The sequence below is a fragment of the Danio aesculapii genome, chromosome 8 (genome assembly GCF_903798145.1).
Source record: "Danio aesculapii chromosome 8, fDanAes4.1, whole genome shotgun sequence".
NCBI lineage: Eukaryota > Metazoa > Chordata > Actinopteri > Cypriniformes > Danionidae > Danio > Danio aesculapii.
This window is the reverse complement of record NC_079442.1, coordinates 27,249,780-27,270,741: the sequence shown is the minus strand read 5'-3', so window position 1 is coordinate 27,270,741 and position 20,962 is coordinate 27,249,780. Positions and strand designations below refer to the sequence as shown.

Sequence of the window (20,962 nt, the reverse complement as noted above, 5' to 3'; positions counted from 1 at the left end):
TTTTTAAGATTATAGCATCAATATGTTCATTTTAAGGATATCTATAAGCCAGCGTGCTTCAAAACAGTGTCAAAATTCACATTTAAATGATCTAAACCTGATTTAAAGATCGCAGTTTTTCATTTTCACCCAAATGAATCAATGATTTTTTTTTTTTGTCACCTCATGCTTAAATTTCTCATCAAATCTTGACCAATCAAATGCTTTCTAGTATCTGACATGCCCCGCCTTCTCATTGGCGTTTCACTTGATGTGCTTGAGCTCAACCACTCTCAGCGGCAGAGCTGTGATAAAACAAAACACTATTGGCTGTTTTTTTAAGGGGAGGGGCTATTCTATGCCCCACCCTCTCTACATGTTTCTGTTAAGACTGTCAAACATCGAATGAAAAAAGAAGATTATTTCAAAGCACTTTACAATTGACTCTTCTGTAATTACATCTGGAACTAAGACCGACAGAAAAAGAAAAGTTGCTATTTTCTATGTCGTTATGGCTGGGAACTATACTAAAATGTGCCTATTTCCAAAAAAGTGGAGTGTTTTAATGAGAGAAAGAACTCAAATACCATGAAACATTGCGAATGACATAAAAATTTAAATGACAGGGAAATATAAAACAATTAAATTAAAGTTGTTAGTGAATATAGAAACAACGTACAGTATTTCAAATTTTAGGAGTGTAGAAAGGCAGAGCTAATGACGTATCCGCTTGATAAGTCGTGACCTATGGAATACTGTTTCCGGGTTCAAGCTGCTACTCATTTGAATTGAGAAAATATTCCTTTATGAGCATTTTTTTAGTCATATCACACATTAAAGTGAATTTTATATAAAATCAAAAATGGTGTACACAACAGTCTCTGGACTTGCTGCATCATAGACACCAATATTTTAACAATTTATTAAAATTAATCACTTTCTGGCCATTTGATATTAGGCCTGGTTTTATATATATATATATATATTTATATAAATATATAGTGTGTGATTGTGATTTTCAAAAGTATTGCATAGCTTTGTAAGTGTTTATTAATACCATTTGTTGAGTCTGCCCATACAGTTTGATAGAGTGCTTGGACTCGGAAGCCGCTTCGCATGATGTCACACTTAACCGGCGGATACTGGCTCACACTGCAGTTCTCTGATTGGATGAATTGAATGTAGTTTTTTTACACAAATTACACTACTGTTTTAGAAGTTGGATTCATGCAAACAAATTGTTTAGACAAGAAACACACAATCAAATAACATCCTGGAGTTCACAACGAATCTGTCTTTTAAAGTTATCGGTTATTGTTAAAAATCAGTTTCCTGTGAAGAAAATGTTTATAGTGTCAGAATTCTTTTGTTTATTTTAATATTTTTGCTTATCAAACAGAACATCGTGGTCTATATAATTATTTACAGTCGTTCTGCAATCACTCACAATAGTGGATGTGCTTGCTTATTTAAAACGTCCTTTATCAAGCATGTAATATCACAAAATACCATTTGATGTAGTGATAATGTACGGGTAAGATTATTGATAGTCTTTTAGTATTTCCTAGTTGTTTTATATTGTCATCTGCTGTGGTGAAACTACTGTAGAAAGTTGCCAAAAAGTGTACAAGTAGTGAAAAACCCATTACTACTATTGTTCAGTTACCCTGCACACAAATAAACCAATGAATTGAATGTTCTTGAGCCGACTGTTTAAGATCCAGTGAAATAAACCTTAATGACAGAGACAGTTCTTGTTCAGCAGTAGATTCGTAATTAGTGCTCCTCTCTCCGTGCAGTACAGCGTCCTCGCTGTGGGTTTGTGTTTGTATGTTATGGTCGCTGCTCTGTGAGGTTAATGTGCAGTTTTAAGAGCTGAGCGATGCCTTTAACTGTTTCCCGTTCCTGTTTCACCATCTCTGTAAGTATGTGGAGAGCCCTGCTCTGCTGGACTGCAGGAACAGTGACAGAAAACATACATTATTTGAAGAAATTTCCATTTAACAGACCCACTAATTCAATGTTTCTCAACCACGTTCCTTGAGGACCACCAACACTGCATGTTTTGGATGTTTTTCACGCCCATTACAGGTCTTTTAGTATCTGCTAATGAGGTGATGATATGAATCAGGAGTGTTTGGTTAAGGAGACATAGAGAATGTGCAAAGCTGGTGGTCCTCCAGGAATGTGGTTGAGAAACACTGCTCTAATGAATATTTCAGGTTCAATACCGTTTCAGGTTAAATATATTAAAAAAGACTCTGTTGACAGCTTCAGTGGAATAATGAAGATTACCACTATTTTGACGATCCACTTAAATTGTGATATATTGGTTCTGGGTCCAAGCTGTACCTAAACAAATTCCACTGTACCATGCAGTGGAAATACACCTAAACGAATTTCTACTTCAGAAAGGGTGCATTTACACTTGGTATGTTTGGCGCAATTAAATCAAATGAAAAAGCTCTGTTAATCTGGTTCATTTGAATAAGTATGAATGCTTGCCATCTGAACCTTAAGGCCAGAACACACCAAGCTGATGGTTGGCTATTGGGCAGAATCGGTCCAGCTAGTTTTTTTTTATGTGTTCCACACGTCTCCTCATGGTGAGTTGGCTGCCATAAATGACACTGCCATAAATGAGTTTGGTGTCGTGATCTCGTTCCTTTCGAGTGCGCACGCACATTTGATTCGGACATTTTGAAATGAAACTTATGAGACAGTCGTTTAATTGTATTGGTAGTTCCATATATGTAATGTATTCGTAAGCTTAGAAAACCGTTTTGGAGAATTTGAGGTTTCACTATTCAGACAGAATGCCCGACCATACTGCCCGAGAGGCATTTCAAAAATGGGCGCAGAGTGAAATGACTTGTCTTAAAGCGAGTTGCTTAAGTGCACAAATAAGCAGACCAAGATCATTGAAAATATGGATCTCAATCTGCCTCCAAATAAATTTGGTTTTATTGAAATATAAATACAACATGGACTAAAGGCATCTAAAGAAACCGTCACCTTAGAATTATAAAGTTCTATCTGACATTTTTGTCAAAATTGAGTTATTGACAAATTCTTATTAAATTGCATCTTATTTACATTATGGCAAGTTGTTTGCATTAAGACTTTTTATTTAAAAAACACACATACTGTTTGCTATGGAATGCAAAAACTTTGAAGCTCAATATCTCAAAATCATTCAGAATGCAGATAGAACCTTATAATTCCAAGGTGACGAAATGACAATATTGTTGCAAGATGTGACTGTGAAAAGACAGGATGCTCAAACATACCTGGCTTTAAATCACCATAGTTCATTTCAGTTTGGCTTGGTCTTAAAAATGACAGTGTGAACTCCACACTATGTATTGCTTTCTCTTTTGGCCCAAAAGAACCAAGAGAACCAAACTACATGCGTAAACACACCCTTTATCCTTTTATATTTGACCATTTGTGTGTTCTTATAAAGTGTAAGTTAACATTTTGCCACATTAGCTGTCAATGGAGCATACCTTTAACTGAAGCCAAAACAGTTTGTTATTTAAAATATCAGATTTCTTACCTAGAAAACTAAAGATAAGAATAAGAGTCAGGAGGAACGCTGTGATGACTGCACATGCTAAGAAATAGTGCCGCCGGGAGGAATTGCAGATGTGGTTCAGTCTGCTCACACAGGGCCTTCTATCTGCCTGACCGGTTTGATAGACGACTGGCCGATCTTGCATCTGAAGGTTCCCGTTGGTGGAAGGAGGAGGTGGACGAGGAGGCTGAACACCTGACAGTGAGAGGTAGGTGTGAGTTGTGATTTTGAAGTCATTTGAAGTGATTTATGTTCTTTAACATGACGGGATACCTTTGCTGTGCTGTTCAGAGTGTGTGCGGTGCAGGTCATTGATGGAGTCTACCGAATAGAGCTCAATCTCTGTCAAGTCTCGCTCGCTGACACGAACAAACACTGGAGGAGGAGAAGTGGAATTCATGATCACCCCCGCCACTGAGATAAGGACAGAGAATGCAGAGCTGATTTAAGATTCAGAAAAATGTGCAAAAATGAATATTATATAATCATCTACCCTTAGGTCATGTAAATCCAAACTGTTTGATTTCTTCCAAAAATTATTTACTGGTCTCGATTTCTCCCTGCAGTTACTGTGAATGGGGACTGGAGCTTTCAAGCATCAATATAGGACACAGACACACCACAAAAGTGGGCCATAAGCAGTGTGTGAATTATACATCGGCAATCAAGGGGGTCAACTTTGTCAATTTTTCAGTGAATTAAATTGATCTATTTATTTAAATGACATTAAATTTATTAATAAGACAGTAACCTGATTATTTCAGAGGTTACCAGCTCACGCTATTCAAACTCTGTCTAATTTTAATTTACCTTTAGGCTATATGTAAATATAAACACCTATTTTACAAGAAAACTGTCTCGTGACCACTTACAATATCCATCGCTGCTCTAGATCTGCTGGTTTAGACACTGTTGAAAGATTCTTGCAAAGAATGATTGGTGCGATTATGCATGAACCATTATAGGGGTGTATGTTTGTATTATCTATTATTTTAATTATTAATATTATTATTTAAGATACAGATCAGAGAAAACTATTTCTGACTATTAAAGGGCTTTGTTTTGTAGACACTTTTAGTCGAAATGGCATAAAAATTAGAAATTCAACGAGCGATAGAAATAAATTATCACAAAGTTATACAAAAATTCAGACATTGTTTAGAACATACATATTCCTGTGAGTTTGGGATAAGATGAATAATTTGGGTGAACTAAAAAAATATGATTGATTACATATTACTATCATCATCATTTCTTTATGACCAGATGCTAAATTAACTAAATCATACAGTGCAACTTATTGGTGTTCAATATAAACATTACATGTGTTATAGTGCTATAGCGTTTAGTGCATGACTGAAAACAGCTACAAGCTTGCAAAGACTGAAAACAGCAATATTAACACAACTTGATATTATTAAATAACTCAAAAGATATTTTCAGTTCGTTTTAATCTCAGGAAACTGCGTAGAATGAGCAACATTTAGTCTGTTAGCTTTAAACCGACTCGTTATTAGACTGATCTCATTTGAAGTGTTTTAAGTCTCTCTCAACAAAGTGTCGACTTACCGCAGACTGTCTCTTCATCAAACTCTAGCAGACGTCCGTGTGAACTCTTGTTGTTGACAAACACCGAAGAAAGGGAGTCAAACCCACCGTGATTTGGTCGGTCTTCCCATTTGGTCTGAAAGGATCAGTGTCTGTCTGGTCGGCCTGGCACCTCTACCCCTACACACAGCCCAAAATCCCCACACCCAAAATAGCCGCAGCCTCATGGAGGAGAAGAACAGTTATTTATAGATTTGAGGCCAAACAATCATTAAGCTACATGCGAACAGTCTATATTGTGATACAGACTGTAAAACTTGATATTGATGAGATAAAATGCTTACTTATTTATAATTTAATGTGCAAATTTATATATAAGGTCAATGTAAAAATATAAACTATGTGCAAACTAGGCAAAGCAGCTTTGTACAATATGAGAAATTGCCTTGCACAGGTCCAGATTTTTTTTATCGAATCCCGGATAAATGACTCGTGCCGATTCTATTGTTGTCCGATTCTCGAACAACTCTAATTATGCTTTTTGTGGATCAGAAAAGTGACTGGATCAATGAACAAAGATGTTTTCTGAAAAGTTAGTGTAATTTGTAAAAACTTTTCATGCACCTGACAGTTTAGATTTTTAATGGCATTATTTTAGTCTAAAGAAAACACCCCCAAAACACACTAAAGCCTTTTTTTATCACTTGATTCATTTGTAGCTGTGGATTTCAACTGCAGTATATATTTTTATAAGGAATTTTTATTTATTAATAAATAAATCCCCTTATCAACCCCTCATTAGTTATCAACAACACTTGAACTTTAGAGTTTTATTCCTGCTGGCAAGTGGTTGGTGATTGTTGAAATGGCAAATGATAATGAATAATTTATTTAAAACAAGATTGCACAGTTACAACCCTGCAACCCTGTCTAAACACAATAACCACAGCACATAGCTACTATAACTAAAACACACTGGTAATTAAAATATATATTCTTTTTTTTTTTAAAGAAGAAAACAGAAAAAACGAGACACAGTTTTGACTTGATTTCTTAGAATTCTTACGTTGTAACTCCGAAATTACTCATAAGAAAATAAGGCAGAATTGTGAATTTGTATCACACAATTCTGAGATAAACTGCTGCTATTTTTATTCATTCTGATGATTTTTGGAAACATGTTTCAGGATTTTTTATTCATTTTACAAAATAATTAACTAATTTACGAATGCAATGATTCTTTTTTTTAATTGTAAAACTGGCTATGATAGACTCGATAATGCATTGAAGTTGATCATTTTTCTTGGGAAGTTTCACATACACAAGGCAACAGTACTGTCTACTCCCTTTAATTTTTTCTATAAAGATTTAAAAAATATTTTATAATTCTTTGACCTCAATTACAAGAAACGAGAAGGCTATAAAAAACATCACTTATAATGAAAAAATAATCTGTACAATCTAATAATTTAAATATGATGGATCCCCATATATGTAACGTAGTATTTTTTTATGTTTCACATCACTGACTAAGTTTTGTTTGACTGTTACATATGTTATCATATAATCCTGTATGCTTGTCAGTAATATGCTTAAAATAAATAAATAAATAATTTAGTGGCAGGAACGGGCTCCATAGCACAGCATATCGAAAACTGAGGGCAACTTAAGTACAATTTTCCTAAATATTTTGTCCTCGGAAGTATTAAAACGATCCAATTCCTGATTTTGTTCCAGGTATTCACAAGGAACGTTTGTCGGAAGTTTTATTGAAGTGTCTGTGGGTGGGAATGTCTTAACTGCACGTGTACGTCAGGAAACTACATTTCCCATGATTCTGCTGAATTTGCGCTGCTTGTTTTGCAGTGAAAGCAGAATTACTAGTGTACTGTGAAGAGTCGAGATCAAGCGAGCTGACAGTTTGCTGTCTGTCTGCGTTGAACAACTGCTGTCAAACTCAACCAAACACAACATGCTTGCTCGGGCTTTTGCGAACGGACTCTGTAAGCGACTTTCAAGGGAAAGCACGCGGGCTGTCGGACTCGGAGAAACGGGACGGCAGGACAGACAAGCTTCCACGGAGGTATGCGCGAAACCACATCATTAAAAACATCAGAGGATATGCAGACGCTAAAATGAACCAAAGCCTTTATAGAGCCGCAGTTAAAGACTAAAGATCGTTTCCTGCAAAGTTCAGTAACATTTAGTTTGCAATCGGTAAATTTTATCTTGAGGTTTTAGGTATCTGTTATCTTGAGGTTAGTTTAGGTCGGTTCTGGTTCAGAGTGTCGTTCATGCACAGGGAACATCTGCTGTTCTGTCCGCTCGAGCTGCTGTCTAATTGAGAGCACGAGAGCGTTCATTCGTTCAGAGTTGTGAAATACTGACTGAAAAAAACACAGACTGCGTTCCCATTCATACAGGGTCCCTACTTCGGGTTCAACGCTCCTCACACACTTCACATGGAATAGTTGTAGTTTACTTCACTTGGCACACAGGCTACAACTTTTGGATTAACCAAATGCTCTTTTAGTTTATATTATCAGTTACGAAAAGTAAGAAATTGAAGAATATTACAAACATGTCTGATATTGCATCAGGTAATCAACAAGAAGCAGATTTTCCAAGTGAGAATAACTTGCTGGTGGACGTTCAGATTAACAGTAACCGGAATTTTATCCATTTTATATTTTAGTTGGCATTAAGCAACAAACATGGACAACACTTAAAGTCACGTGATATTTTCCAATATTTTAGGGTTTAATATATATGATTTTATAAACAAAAAAATTATTTGGGTAAGCCCTTTAGTAGTGAGAAATAGCTTTCAATGAGCTCTGAGCTGTATCTTAAATATTAATAATTAAATATATAAAATAAATATAAAGTTTATTCCCCCATAACAGTTTATACCATTGTAAATGCATAATCGTGCCAATATATAAAAAAAATTCCACAGCCTGAAACTGGCAGTTCTAGAATGTTAAGTATTAACCAAACACGTTTTTTGTAAAATAGGTGTTTAAATCTGCACATAGCCAACAAAAAATATATAAATAAATTAGACACATAATTTGTATAGTTTAACCTACAGTAACCTCTGAAATAGTCACTAAATATCCCTCAAAACACTGAAAACGTATACATTTTATTAATAAATTAGATGTAATTTAAATACATTCATGAATTTGATTCACTGAAGCATGTATTACCAAACTACTACCGAAAAGAAATTGACCTCTCCACCACTAATCGTCAATGTATAATTTGCACACTGAATAAAACCTCACATAATCCTTATAATCACTCGAAAACACATCTAATAATAGCATTAATATTTTCTTAAATAATTTGTCTGGCTCACACTTTTTGTCAGTTCTCTGGTTTGACTGTGTGTAATAAAGATAAAATCACACACACTCTCTCTCTTTCAGATCAGATTATCTTCTGGTCTCTTATTCAGACTGCTTAGTTGACTTTGGACTGGTTTCGTAAACCGTAAATGGCTAATGTGGCCTAATGTGAGGCAGCCGCAGGTGGACTCACTGGCTGAAACCAGTTCTTGAGGTCAAAGGCCACACACTTCCATAAGCAGATTTAGCTTCATGCACATGATCTTATATATTGTAGAATCCTCTAATTAATCCCTCAAACTTGCTGCACGTGTATTATTTTATCTTATACTACGGGCTGTTGAATGCTAGTTTCTAGTTGGCTGACGAACACTCTTCAGTTTTGTAAATTACTTCACAGCCAAACATCAAACCAAAACTAAATTCTTAAATGAGAAACTTGAAGGAAACTATAGTCCAACACACAGCAGCAGTTTCAGGAACAAACATGAGAAATGCCTTGAAATATAACATCTTGTTTTTAGGTGTGGTTAACCATAGAATAAGCAGAATAACTGTCTGTTGAATTAATACATGCTTTCACAGTGGTGTGTATTATTTTCTAACAATTTAATGACCTGTTGTTGTTTTTTTTCTTACTAATATACTTTATAACACTTCATAGTATGATGATGCACTGTTTTTTATACATAGGTGACACTCAGGAAAACCCCGCTGTATGACTTCCACAGGGCTCATGGTGGGAAGATGGTGGAGTTTGCAGGTTGGAGTATGCCTGTGCAATACAAAGACAGTCACATTACCTCACACATGCACACGCGCCAGCACTGCTCCATCTTCGATGTCAGTCACATGCTACAGGTCAGTCTGGACTGTAGAAATCTACCATTGTTGTAGGTGTTTGTAGTTAGGGCTACACAGTATATTGTTTCAGCATCAATATTGTGATGGTATTTGGGCCCAATCCCAATTCTATCCTGTAGCCCTTACCCCTCGTTTTGCACGTTCCCGTGAAGGTGTAGGGGTGTCCCAATTCTCTTTAGCTTGAAGGCATATGGCTAAGGGGTAGGGTAGATAGCCCTTCGAACTGAGATTTTTCAGGACCACACTCAAAACCAAGGGGTAAGAAAATTTCCTGGAATATGGAAACTACAACGGCAGCATTGCTGCACCCGGAAGTCAGGAGATGCACAAACTAGTATTTTTTGTCATTATTACGAATTTTTACAACAAACAAGCACTTGTTTTAACATATTCATAAATGCGTTCGCTAAACTTCGCTATCTATAATCCCTAATAAAAGCTCCTGTATAGCAGTCCCACAACTTTCTGACACTTAATGACACTGGAATACCCTGTCAGAAAAGTCTAGTGGCTGGGAATGAGCTTTTTACACTGTCTGCTATAATGTTAATGTTGTTTTGGTGTGTTTACATAGATGAATAGGGCCACAGTGTAAATGCAGTTATTATCTTATTGCCACATTATGTCATTATGATTATTTCATGATATCTGCCTTCAGTGATTTCCTGAAGATAAATACCAATGGCAGTCGCCATTGTCTGATCTCATATGAAGCAAGAGATCGCGATGACATTTGATGACGTGTGCAGGTGCTGTAGTGGTGTCCCATTTCTTAGGGGTAAATTTTGAAGCCCTTCTCCTTCACACTCGGTTTTAAGGGCCAAGGGGAAGGGGTAGGGGTACAAAAATAGAATTGGGATTGGGCCTTGTTTCCTTGCGCTGTTGTATTTATCTATGCTTGTAAGTTGTTGATTGTATTTCATGCAGATTTACTCCCCTACAAAATTGCAGCAAACACTCTAAAAAAACAAATTCTTTAGAAATAGGGTTATTGAAATCATCTAATAAGATGGTTTTTAATTTTGCAGTTTAATATCATAGAAAAAAAGTACATTTTTTTGCTCAGTTTTTGTGATGATACTCTGAATTGTGCCCATTAATGATGGTTTTAGTGTCATATTTTTAAATCTCATTGTTTTAATGAGTAAGTTGATTACATTTTTTATTTATTTATTGAAATTGCATACTCTCATCATTAGGTTCTTATTTTGACTAAGTTATTTTGATTACTTTACAACTGCCTAAAACCTTATCACCTGGATACTTTATGCCTTATAATTTATAAGTACTGTGAAATAATCTATTTCACACAACATGTTGCGCCTACATTCATGCCTGTATAGTCAGGAAATGTGCGATTGCAGATTCCAGCGTTGTCTATCAATGAACTGTTGAATCATTGTCACAAATGTCTAGTTAAAAAACAAACTACTTCAGGAATGAAATAGCACAGTAGTGGTAAACTGGCAAAACAGGAAGACACTGAGTCTGAAATTCATTTAGTCCCTTTATTAATCTGGGGTCGCCACAGCGGAATGAACCGCCAACTTATCCGGCATTTGTTTTACGCAGCGGATGACCTTTCAGCTGCAACCCATCACTGGGAAACATCCATACACACTCATTCACACATACACTATGGATAATTTAGCTTACCCAATTCACCTATACCACATGTCTTTGGACTGTGGGGGAAACTGGAGCACCCGAAGGAAACCCACATGAGCACGAGGAGAACATGCAAACTCCACACAGAAATGGCAACTGACCCAGCCGAGGCTCGAACCAGCGACCTTCTTGCTGTGAAGCAATCATGCTACTCACTGTGCCACCGTTATGCCCAAGTCTGAAATATAACTTGCTTAATATAAATGTTTCATTTGTTGAGTAGTTGTGTTAAATCGATAACTATATTAATAATTATCAATTACACGAAAGGCTCTTTATGACTCTATCCTTACTTAAAACTATATTGCCTACAATAATTTTCCACCAACACTCACCTTTTTGACTGTATACTTGTCTGTCTGTGTGTAATGTGTGGTTTTCTTTGCATATTTATTGTCTTTCACGTATTTCTTGTCAACATTGCTAATAGTATATTGTTTTGTTTTTGGAGTATGTCAATGTATTTTGCATGGTATGGAGCCAGCATCTAAGCTTTTCACTCATCATAATACACATGCTGCTGATGACGTGACAAGAAAAGGGATTTGATTGTGATTTTGATATTCTAATAGGCTTTATCGCACAGTAAAGGCCTTTAAAGATGATTTAGTTTTGCAGTATACAGTGCTCAGCATAATTAAGTATTTGAGATTGGGCTTTAGTACTGACTAATCTAATGCATATGCATGTATATAACATTGTAAAGCTTCCTATTAAAAATATGGATTTAAAAGAGAGATTTGTAAGGGATGTACTTATATTTGCTGAGCACTATAAGTGACAAGCATGTTAGTCAGCTTGTACATTGTTAAATGATAATTATGATATTAGCGCAAACAAATAATAACACATACCTCTATGTGGCCCAACACTAATTTTAATAATTAATTGGGGAAAAAAGTCGTTTAAATGGACAATTTATAGTGGACAATGCTGGTCATTCACTATCATGAGGTAGTCTTACGAATGGTATCTAATGAACATTTGTCGTTCTCTCCTCCTAGACTAAAGTCTATGGTAAAGACAGAGTGAAGTTTATTGAGTCTCTTATTGTTGGAGACATTGCGGAGCTAAAAGACAACCAGGTAAAACATACTCATGCTCTAATGAAAGACGTAAACAGTCATGCAATATAATAATAATATTTTGTTTCTAGGGCACTCTGTCCCTCTTCACAAACTCTAAAGGGGGAATCATGGATGATCTGATTGTAACTAAGACAGATCAAGACTACCTGTATGTCGTCTCCAATGCTGGCTGTGCGGACAAAGACTCAGCTCACATGCAGGCTAGTAACAGTTAATGACAAATAAATATGCTCATTTACTTTCTGACTGGCTGATCTTGGTATTCTGATATTATTTATTGACTGGGGAATATAAAAATTTTGAAGATTATATTAAACTTAAACGCCACAAGGGGGCGTCCAATTACTGTATTATAAGTAAAGGGATAGTTCACCCAAAACTGAAAAGCCTGTGTTCTTTACTAACTCTTTACCTGTTCCAAACATGTTTCATCTGTTGAACAGAAAAAGAATATATTTCGATGAAAGCTGGAAACCTGTAACCATTTACTTCCATAGTATTTGTTTTTCCTACAATGGATGTCAATGGTTACCGGTTTTTCAGCTTTCTTCAAAATACCTTTTTTTTATATATCCATTTTTGACTTATCCACTCACATTTTTTAAAAGGGCTAGAGAAACCAGTTTGTGACTTGTGTATGATAATATGTTGCTTATAAACATATTTTAATAGGAAGTATGTTTTCAACGACGATATCAGAAAAGTTTTTATTCAGAATGTATTTTAAGGGAAATGTTTGGAAATAAATTGAAAAATGTTATATGACCTTTTATCAGTATCATTATGTGTTTGTTTTTTAATATTGAGAAGCTGTTATTATCATAAATTATGTGTTGAATATTTCCAATGCTGCTGATAGGGCATTAAAACAAATACTAAAGGGATAGTTCACTCAAAACTGAATATTATGTACAAAAAAAATCTGTAGAAATCAAAAGAAGATATTTTGAAAAATGTTAAAAACTGGTAACCATCGACTACCATAGTATTTATTTTTTGTCTTACGGATGCCAATTTTCACCGGTTTCTTACATTCTTCAAAATATCTCTATTGTGTTCAACAGAAAAAGAGAAACTTAGAATGGTTTGAAATCACTTGAGGGTGAGTCAATTTTGAGTGAGGTTTCATTTTTGGGTGATCTATCCCTTTAAATGTTGTCATTTTATAGTTGTGTATGCATTTGCTTATGTGTGCCGCTGCTCTAAAGTTTGTTCGTGTTTGTTTGTAGGCCAGACTGCAGGAGTTTAAATCAGCAGGTCATGATGTTGATTTAGAGTTCATGGAAGAAAGTCTAATCGCTCTGCAGGGTCAGTCATCGTGTAGTCTGTGTAACACTGCCCATATTTTACATTAAGAAAACGGTATTTATCTTATTAAATAATATGTATATAGTTTTTGAGCATTTGATAAATTATATGTTTATTTTTGTGTACCTAGGACCATCAATGGCTCAGGTTCTCCAGAAGGGTGTGAGTGATGACCTTAAGAAGCTGACCTTTATGACCAGTGTTTTGACCCCAGTGTTTGGAATCCAGGATTGCAGGGTCACACGCTGTGGATATACAGGAGAGGATGGAGTTGAGGTTTGTGTTTGGGATTTCTCTTTGATTGAATGACAAGTGTACCAAAAATATTTTGTTATTGTTATTAAAATTTTTGTCAGTGTTATTTAAACCCCAAATAAGCTGTTTTTTTTAATCAATTATTTAATCAATATATTTTTTTATTTATTTTATGATATTTAAATAGTGTAATATTGTTATTTGATTTGTTCACAATATTATATAATAATAACATTATATGTGTTTATATCTTAATATTATATCACTATATTTCTAAAATTATAAAAAAAAGTTTAGATATGATAGATAAAACAGATTTTCTGACCGATCCAAATTTGTTGCGTTCATATAAACATGAAAAAATTACACAAGATCTGTCCTTTTTAATGTTCACTTCTAAATAAGACTTTAAATTGGATACATGTGCAATATCTGGACATCTGACCTCAGTCTTAATGCATATATCTGATTCCCTTTGCTATGCCAAGCATCCAAAATATAGTGGTGACATGTTTGCAGAGAGAGACGATAATGTTTGTAGTGAAACGATCACTAACAGGATAATTTTAGGTGGAGATTAATGTAAACACAGATATCAGATACCAGTGATATCTTAAAGTTTACAGCAGTAACAGAATATTGGATGTGATCAAAAAAATCTGATCTGTGCTCTGAATGCATCCATAAGTAGCTGGTTTTAAACTTTGTTGTTGTTACATGATTTGTGTTTATTTAAGTGGGGCTTGCATGTCAACTGTTATGTTCTCTTTTATAAATTTAATTATTCAGATTTCTGTACCAAGTAAGGATGTTGTCTCGCTGACTGAAAAGCTGTTAGCTGATTGTGAGGTGAAACTTGCTGGTCTTGGTGCCAGAGACAGTCTTAGGCTGGAGGCGGGACTTTGTCTCTATGGCAACGACATTGATGAGACCACCACACCAGTGGAAGCAACTCTTGTCTGGACTATAGGTGTGTAAAGGCCTTTAATATCGCTTCTCAATGATTTATATATAAAGCACGAAGTATTAATTATTTATTATTACTTTTGTCAATTTAATCCTTGAGTTTTATATTTTTTAAATATATTAACTGTTTAAAAATGTTTCCTTTCTAAATGAATCTGTGTTTTGAATGAATCGGATGAACAAATGATTCTGTCTACTGTATTGCTGAATGAATGAGTCATTTAAATGAATCAAGTGAAAAATGACTCCCTCATTAAGCTTTTACTACTACCTGTTGTCAGTATAGTTTCTTATCCAGGAGATTATTTCATTACACTATAATTTCAGATTTTCATATCTATAAAATTTGTTGTCATCAGTACACTCTATTTTAAAAGATTGTCCACAAGTTGGCAACAACAATTCAACATGGTGTATCACATTCAGAAAATACGCAGAAGAGAAAGAGAAATGACATCAAACCACTGAAGATGGCAGAAACTGTAAACCATGATATTGACAGGATTTTGTGTGCGAGGATTAATAGATGTCCACAGACCTATTTTTAAGCAGAACAAATACAACTTCTATCGCTCATAATATTTGGAGAGAAAAAACACAGTTTTCATGTGTTGAGCTGCCTTAAGGCTGATTTATACTTTCGCCTGGCACCGCGTCACGGACCTCCGCTGACTGCACATGCAACTCGCGAAATGGACGAGGCTTTTTTACTTGATGCATCCTCCGTTGAGACATTCTTTAAAATGACAGTGGGCGGTCAAAAGAAACCCACAGTAAAATCAGACGGATAAACATAGAAGGACGTTTATGGAACTATGTCAAATCATTAATATTATTTTATTCATATTTGTTTTACTAATTATTTTTATTAATTATTTTTATATCCATTTAAGATTTTTTTTTAACCAACTTTGATGCATCACTTGCTTTTGTTCATATCTCACAGTGTTCTACCTAGTATAGTTTATTAAAAGATTAATGACAACTGAATATGGGTTGCTCTACAAATATATTTTTTATTATGGAAAGAAAGTACACTTACTTAAAAATACTGACTGTATTTTTATTTAGCCCACTCCATAATTCACACATTACTGTCTCGCAATTATTGGTTTGTGTCCTCTACTTATATGCTAAAAAGACATTCCTGACCATTATCACCAAGATAATGTAAATTATCAGTAAACAGTTGTAAACCGATAGGTTCAAATATTCTTTTCTAGTTATCAAAGAAATAATTTGTTAATTCATTTTATTTTTGTAACTGTTGAATTGTTTTAAATTCAAAATTGTGATATATGCATCAGTGTAAAACCTATAAATGGTGGAAAACATATTCTGTTATTGTTTATTGAAATCACGTGGGCCTTTTTGGTTTTAACAAATGTAAAACTTTCCTCCTTTTCCACTGCTGTTGCAATTTCTAGTCAAGAATTGTTGGCCATCTGGTTATCCCTATGATCACGCATGGACAAATCACAAAGATGTCTGCACAGGCGTACCTGTTTCAGACAAAATCTCATCAAAGTGATTCATATTTAACTAAAATGAAGTGCAGTGCCATGCCAATGTCGCTTCAGTCTCAAAAAATTTCATGCACTCTGCCAGCCGAAATCATGTCGCACGCACCCAAAGCGAACCTCTGCAAACTCAATGACATCACAGTCGCTGCGTGCACTCAAGCAAACTAGCAGACGCGTCGAGTATAAATCAGCCTTTAGCAAACTGTAAGATGTAGTAAACCTTAAACGGCTGTCCACATACAGAAACTTATACTTTAATCTCTCCGTTTGTGTCATTTAAGGTAAGCGTCGTCGACAGGCACGAGATTTCCCTGGCGCTGACATCATTGTACCACAAATAAAAGCAAAGACTCCAAGAAAAAGAGTGGGACTGATCTCCACTGGACCCCCTGTCAGACAACACACACCCATCCTGTCCTCTGATGGCAGAGTTATAGGTAACAAACTAATCTGTGTTTAAAGGGGACCTATTATGCCCCTTTTTAAAATGTCAAATAAGTCTCTGATGTCCCTAGAGTGTGTTTGACGTTTCAGCGTTTCATATTTTTAAGAACTCTTTAAAACTGCCCCTTTTAGGCTTTGAGCCAAATTAATAATAATAATAATAATTCCTTACATTTATATAGTGCTTTTCTGGACACTCAAAGCGCTTTACACGTTTTTTTTTTTTTTGGGGGGGGGGGGGGTCTCCTCATTCACCACTAGTGTGCAGCATCTACCTGGATGATGCGACGGCAGCCATATTGCGCCAGACCGCACACCACACACCAGCTGATTGGTGGAGAGGGGACAGAGTGATAAAGCCAATTCTGATATGGGGATGGTTGGGAGACCATGATGGATGGAGGCCAGTGGGCAAAGTTGTTGGTTAAACCCCTATTCTTTTTCGAAGGACATCCTGGGATTTTTAACCTTGATTTAACGTCTCATCCAAAAGACGGAGCTCACTGAGCAGTATAGTGTCCCCTTCACTATACTGGGGCATTAGCCGCATTTCCACTATCGGGCCAGTGCGAGCCAGGGCTTTAATCGGGCCAGGCCGGGCCAATAGCCCGCGAGGTTGAGAAATGAGGCCGAAATCATGTCACGTTTCCACAGTCGGGCTAGTTGCTCGCAGCGCGTCATGCAAACACCGCCCCCAGAACGTCCCCCGAATCAAACGTCACACAACCCGCCCAATTCAGCGGGAACAAAAAACTCAAATTATGACCACAAACACAACCTGGCATCACTACGAGAGCTGGAAGATGGAGAACACCGAAGCGATTGCTTTTTTACTGTTTGTGGTCTGTTGGTGTAAGGCCAGACAGCGATCCCTGGATAAGGACATTCGAGTTCGGCGGCATTTACTTCGAACACAGATTTTGGCTGCAAGGCGCAAAAGAGCAGCCGAGCGACGAGAAACAAATGTAAGGGAAGAAAGCATCTTGTCTCCTCTTTACCTGACAGGAAAACTCCGCCTTTGTACGTAACCCCGCCCCGAAGCCCCAGTTGGCCCTCCTTGGCCCAAGGTATTCGGCGGGCCGAAAAAGGCCGGACGCTGGCCCCACGGAAGCCCCGCTTTGGCCCGATTACGCCCCGGAAGTGATAGTGGAAACGCGACTGGCCTTGGCTCGCCCTGGCTCGCTCGCTTTAGCTGCGATAGTGGAAACGCGGCTATTGTGACCCACACAGACCACAGGTTGAGCTGGCCTCACTAACACCACTTCCGGCTGCAGCCTAGCTTTCCCATGTGGTCTCCCATACATGAACGGGCACAGCCCTGCTAGCTTTAGTGGGTGACCATGTGAGAGTTGCAGAGAGCAAGCTGCCAGCTAAAATTGTGCAGTTTTAGTGACTGTCACTTTAAATTCAAATAAGACTGTACCCCACGCCCTCTTTTCAAAAGAAGGAGGAGCTACAAATGCCTGTGAGTCAGCATAGTAGCTGATACGGTGTTCATTTGTGCATCCTAAAACTCCACATTTGTAATGCCGCTTATTTACTGACATTATCTTCAGCAGGTGAAAACTAATGGCGGACGTCTGCTTGTCACTCAGGGCTGTCTATGCTAATGAGGGAGAGATTGTCAATAATGGGGGGGGCTTTCCCCTGCTGATGACATATACAAAGGGCGAATGTCAAAGGTTTTCTACAGACTGTTTTTATCAAGTTTAAATATAAAATATAGAATTAATTCATTCATTTAATGAATTTATCATTGGAGGCTGGCTATATTCACACACTGTTGCCACACAACTGTGCTTAAACCTCTTATAAAAGGAATTTATGCATAATAAGTCTGTTTAAAGTAAGAGTTGAACATCGTTTTATTGCCTTCACGTCATTCCAGACTTGTCTGAAATTGTTTTATTTTAGGTGAGGTCACCAGCGGATGCCCGTCCCCTTGCCTCAAGCAGAACGTTGCCATGGGCTATGTGGAAACCGCCTTCAGTAAAGCGGGCACATCGATCCAGGTAGAAGTGAGGAAGAAAGCAGTGCCGGCAGTGGTCAGCAAGATGCCATTCGTTCCCACCAAGTATTACATGGGATAGTAGAGCAACTGCTTACAAAGCTGTCTGTATTTATGAGAGGGTCGGCTATAGACAAGGTCATTGCCACTGAAATGAAGACCAATAGTAGAGATTATGAGACGCACGTCAACAATGAGCATTCCATAATGCCAACTTGCACAATATTTCTATGTGTAATTGTATGTAAAATACATTCCAGCACATTATTGTGTAATAATTACACAGAAATGATGGCCACTTCACTAGGTGTTTGAATCAAGTTTAGAATATGGGGAAGCAACATTGCTGTTTATTGTGCGTGTGTGCCTGCGTGCGTGGGTGCGTGCGTGCGTGCGTGCGTGCGTGCGTGCGTGCGTGCGTGCGTGCGTGCGTGCGTGCGTGCGTGCGTGCGTGCGTGCGTGTGTGTGTGTGTGTGTCTAACATAAAGCACTTAAAATGTTCGTTTGGGTGTGGGAAGCTGATATCTGTTTTAAAGACTCCTGATTAACATTCCTTTAAAAAAAGTCTAGTTAGTGTATGTAATGTAGTGTAATGTTTGTGTAATAGGCAATATTAAGATAATTAACAACACTAATGGGATTGAGAGAAACTATGTTAGGAAAGTGCCTAATTTCTCAAGAGTAGTTAATCCTCAGGCTGTAGTGATTATCAATTTTAGACCACAACACTGTGAAGCCTTTCTGTCTGAAAGAACATTCCTATTTTTGTGTCATTTTTGGGAAGTGATTAAATCATTACATTTTATACAACTTTATTATTATACACACTTTTTGTCTTAACATTTTATACACCTTTACGTGATTGGTGTGGTGGTGGATCACTACAATGTCACTCACTGTAACAATAGTTTATATACCAAAACTCAGATTCTCTGGGTATACTTTATTTGCTAGGTAGACCGTGTTTAAATAAAATGTTAATATTTGTTTATGATGTGTAATGGTATAATATCATGTCATAATAATAATAATAATAATAATAATAATAATAATAATAATAATAATAACCTTTATTTAACCAGGTAAGTCAATTGAGAACCAGTTCTCATTTACCATGACGACATGGCCAAGAGGCAATATAAAAAGCGGATATGAAGCAGCAGGGACACAATACAATAATTTCACAAATGCAGATAACAACAAATAAAACCAAGGAAAGACTAAAATCAAGCACAGTGGTTTTGTACTATTAAGTGGGTTGAATTTTTAAAGGATGATAATGGAATAAAAGTGTTGAGCTTTAGGGTCTGCTCAGATGATTCCAAGCATCAGCAGCAGAAAACTGAAAAGAGTTGCGACCAAATGAAATAAGAACTTTGGGTATACAAAGGTCAATAAAACTACTAGAATGCAGATTTCGACATGTTTTCTGAATGTTAAGGAATGACTGTAAATATGGTGGTTTTCCCAATAAGAGTTGTGTAAATGAACAGATACCAACGGATTTGTTGACGTGATTGAAGAGAAGGCCAATTGAATAAAGAATACTGTTGATGCATTCAGACTGTGACATCCAGTCTGTGAAGGTTCGAAATGTCGTTATGAGGTATGATGATAGGTTATCGTAATTGAAAATAGTATATTTGTAACTTGGAGCACTTCAACTTTCAAAATTTTATTTAGGGTTATTCCATGAATTCCTTTTTTTAAAATTATTTTTAAAGTTAAAATATTTGTTATGTTAAATAATTAATGTCTAAAGTAACACGTTGCATTATTATTTTGACATTTTCAATTTATGCTCTTAATTACAACATTTTCAATTAAGAAGAAATGTTGTCAATAAAAATGACATTTTACTACTACAAATTATAAATCCTGAAAAAATTCTAAATGACCTAGTTGTTTCCATAGGTGTATATTTAACATTAAGCAGCAGTAAACAATATAGTTTTACCCTGACTGCAGATGTGTTTGTACTGTGGGTTGTGGATTGTATAAACCATACGTGCATAGTATACACTGGGCTAAACAGGCAGTGATTATTGTTATCCTATATATCTAAAATGTATAACATTTATGTTGAGTTAACATAAAAACATAGGTTTTTATTAAACTTGTTTTAAAGAGCGGGTTTAATGGCCACGTGTGCCAAAAGTTACTGTCACACTCAGTAAGAATTACATGCAGCAATAAAACCATAAATATAAAAGTACACAAACAATTATGGTTAGCGTCCTTATTGTTTTTAAACAGAAAAAAAGTTCTTAAAGCATAACTTTTTCTGCAGACTGTGCAATCCAAACATTTCTGAATGGATATGGGACTTGTAGTTGTCATTTTTATCTCTGTCGGACAGGCCACAAGCTGAATTCCTAGTA

The 20,962-nt window shown here is 36.3% G+C and overlaps 2 protein-coding genes across 2 annotated transcripts; one reads left to right on the top strand and one right to left on the bottom strand.

Annotated features, from left to right (window-relative positions):
* Window positions 1-966: 966 nt before the first annotated feature.
* si:dkey-20d21.12 (uncharacterized protein LOC556245 homolog) lies at window positions 967-5,305 on the bottom strand. The gene is made up of 4 exons (XM_056463530.1): window positions 5,126-5,305; window positions 3,830-3,970; window positions 3,539-3,751; window positions 967-1,931 (listed from the first exon to the last, which is right to left on the bottom strand). The coding sequence occupies exons 2-4, from the start codon at window positions 3,954-3,956 to the stop codon at window positions 1,813-1,815; spliced, it is 459 nt and encodes a 152-aa protein (XP_056319505.1). The 5' UTR covers window positions 3,957-3,970; window positions 5,126-5,305; the 3' UTR covers window positions 967-1,812.
* A 1,635-nt stretch (window positions 5,306-6,940) lies between these two features.
* On the top strand, window positions 6,941-19,391 carry amt (aminomethyltransferase). Its single transcript, XM_056463527.1, has 9 exons — window positions 6,941-7,187; window positions 9,151-9,318; window positions 11,994-12,074; window positions 12,146-12,277; window positions 13,307-13,385; window positions 13,516-13,661; window positions 14,430-14,610; window positions 16,411-16,566; window positions 18,488-19,391. The coding sequence occupies exons 1-9, from the start codon at window positions 7,077-7,079 to the stop codon at window positions 18,661-18,663; spliced, it is 1,230 nt and encodes a 409-aa protein (XP_056319502.1). The 5' UTR covers window positions 6,941-7,076; the 3' UTR covers window positions 18,664-19,391.
* The last annotated feature ends 1,571 nt before the right edge of the window (window positions 19,392-20,962 follow it).